Source organism: Notothenia coriiceps, unplaced genomic scaffold (assembly GCF_000735185.1).
Source record: "Notothenia coriiceps isolate Sejong01 unplaced genomic scaffold, NC01 NC01_scaffold00005465, whole genome shotgun sequence".
In the NCBI taxonomy this organism is placed as follows: Eukaryota; Metazoa; Chordata; class Actinopteri; order Perciformes; family Nototheniidae; genus Notothenia; species Notothenia coriiceps.
This window is the reverse complement of record NW_011338166.1, coordinates 1-2,117: the sequence shown is the minus strand read 5'-3', so window position 1 is coordinate 2,117 and position 2,117 is coordinate 1. Positions and strand designations below refer to the sequence as shown.

At 44.5% G+C, this 2,117-nt stretch overlaps 1 protein-coding gene across 1 annotated transcript; it reads right to left on the bottom strand.

Moving 5' to 3' along the window:
- Positions 1-586: 586 nt before the first annotated feature.
- LOC104942939 (NADPH-dependent diflavin oxidoreductase 1-like) lies at positions 587-1,415 on the bottom strand (the record flags this gene model as incomplete). Its single annotated transcript, XM_010768252.1, has 2 exons — positions 587-798; positions 1,288-1,415. Coding segments are annotated over 2 exons (340 nt in total), but the record flags the coding sequence as incomplete, so codon positions are not given.
- Positions 1,416-2,117: the final 702 nt, after the last annotated feature.

The window sequence follows — 2,117 nt, the reverse complement described above, 5'->3', positions numbered from 1 at the left end:
GGAAAGATAATCTTTCTCTCCATTGACTTCAATACATACTTTTTCCGAAATAAGGTCCCATGGGTCGGAAGTAGATGGGCGGGACTTCGCCTCTCTATGGGGAACCAGTCACCATGTGTTTTATTTGTCAGACAGTATCTGTATATGTTTTACTCTGGAATGCTGCTTTATTTCTATTTCTATTTGAGATGTTTCTATTTTAGAATTGTTTATTTCTACTCTTTTCATTTCTACTTATGTGCAATGCCTTCTTTTGTTTCATGCTGCTGCGACACATTTGTTTTCCCAATTTGGGATCATTGAAGTACATCTTATCTTTAATTATTGTTTTATTATAGATAAATAGAATTGAAGGGATGAAACCCTCTTTAAAGGTCACACATGCAGAGCACACAGCACACACAGTGACATGTGGCCTCTGCATTTAACCCATCCTAGTACCAGGAGTCTGGTACCAGGAGCAGATTGAGATTGAGATGTGGAACCAAACTGAGCCTCTCCGTGACTTTAGTCATTGGGAGTATTTCGTCGCTACAGGAAGAGTATCATCATGTTATTTCTGTATTAATGTTATGTTTTCCTTCACCTCCAGAGCGCTGCGTCTCGGCCGGTTGCAGTACGAGTGCAGCTCGTCCTGGCCGGCAGCCGAGCTGAACTCCAGCAGCTTCTCCTTCTCCACCTCGTTGGTGGCGAAGGTAGAAAGCAGTTCAAAGAAGGAGCGTCGAGGCACGGCCGCCACGTCCAGGTGTTTCTCCACCAGGTGGCGCACAGAGCAGGGCTGAGGGAGGCGGGGCGGGACTGAGGAGACAGGGAGTGACCGTTCATATCATCAGGAGTCTGTTAGACACTGAGGGGATTCAATGTGTGGTGTATGTGCACATGAAGACACACATACTCATAGTAAGCACACAGTTTGGTGGCTAATGATTATTGTGAGGATTAAGCAGCTAAAGAAATGTTCTCAAGACATCAGACATCTCATTAAGTCTCTCTCTCCTTCTCACTCCCCCAAACCAACACCCCTTCAAAGTAAAAGCACAATATAGTTACTTTATCCAAACAAGAAGCGCAGAAAGAGGAATGTTTTTTCAAAATAAAAGCCAATATCCAAACAAGAAGCATTTTTCTAAATGAAAGTACTGAATTCGGATTCTGTGTGGTTAACGAAAGAGCAGTTTTACAGCCGAGACACCTCTGGAACTGGAAGAAATATACACGCACAGTTACGGCTGACTAAAGAAATAAAATATGTTGAGTTTGAAGTTGATGCTAGGCTAGTTAGCTCACCTGCAGTGCTGCCTGTGGCCCTTAGAGAGAACGTGGCCCTTGGATCTAACCTCAGCAGTTCACAGAATTGCTGAACGTCTTCTGGAGCGTTGCACGGATACATCATCACCACGTCACCCGCAGAGAACCTGCCCAGCAACAGCACAACGTTAACGCCATGTTTACATCACTGTGGTGAAGTGTGGGCCAACACAGACGAGTCATTTAAAAACTTTATTTACACTACAGAAAGAAGCAGTGAGAATTTTGCATAATGCACATCCCGAGAACACAAGGTATATTGAGTCAAGGCTGTTAGATATTAAAGGTCCCATGTCATGCTTTTCTGGTTATTACCCGTCCCCTTGTGTGTTATGAAGGTTTTTCTGCATGTAAACGGTCTGCAGAGTCACAAACCCTCAAAGTACACCCTGTAGCGAGTAAAACTCTGACACAGAGAAGACCTGTCTATGCTGCCCCAGAACGCCTCGTTGGGGATTTCTCATTTTCCATTGTTTACCTCCTGGGTACTGTGACGTGTGAATACCCAGAGGCCACACTCTCTGCCAGCATTTCACGAAACAAAGCTTCTCAAACCTTTCAGCGATTCATGCCGGATAAGTACAGCGTAGGGCACTGAACGATGCTGTTCCTGCTTTGTTTGGACCAGCGGGAGATTCGGGTACACAACCTGTAAGTATTCATTGTTGTTTGTGTATTTATGATGTTTAAAACAAACAAGGTATCTACCACGACTGTTTAAATGGGTAAACGTTTTTCGGGCTTGCTAAGTTGGGAACGCGGAGAAATGCTCTCCGCAGACCCATGCTCACAGCGTTATAAACAGGGCT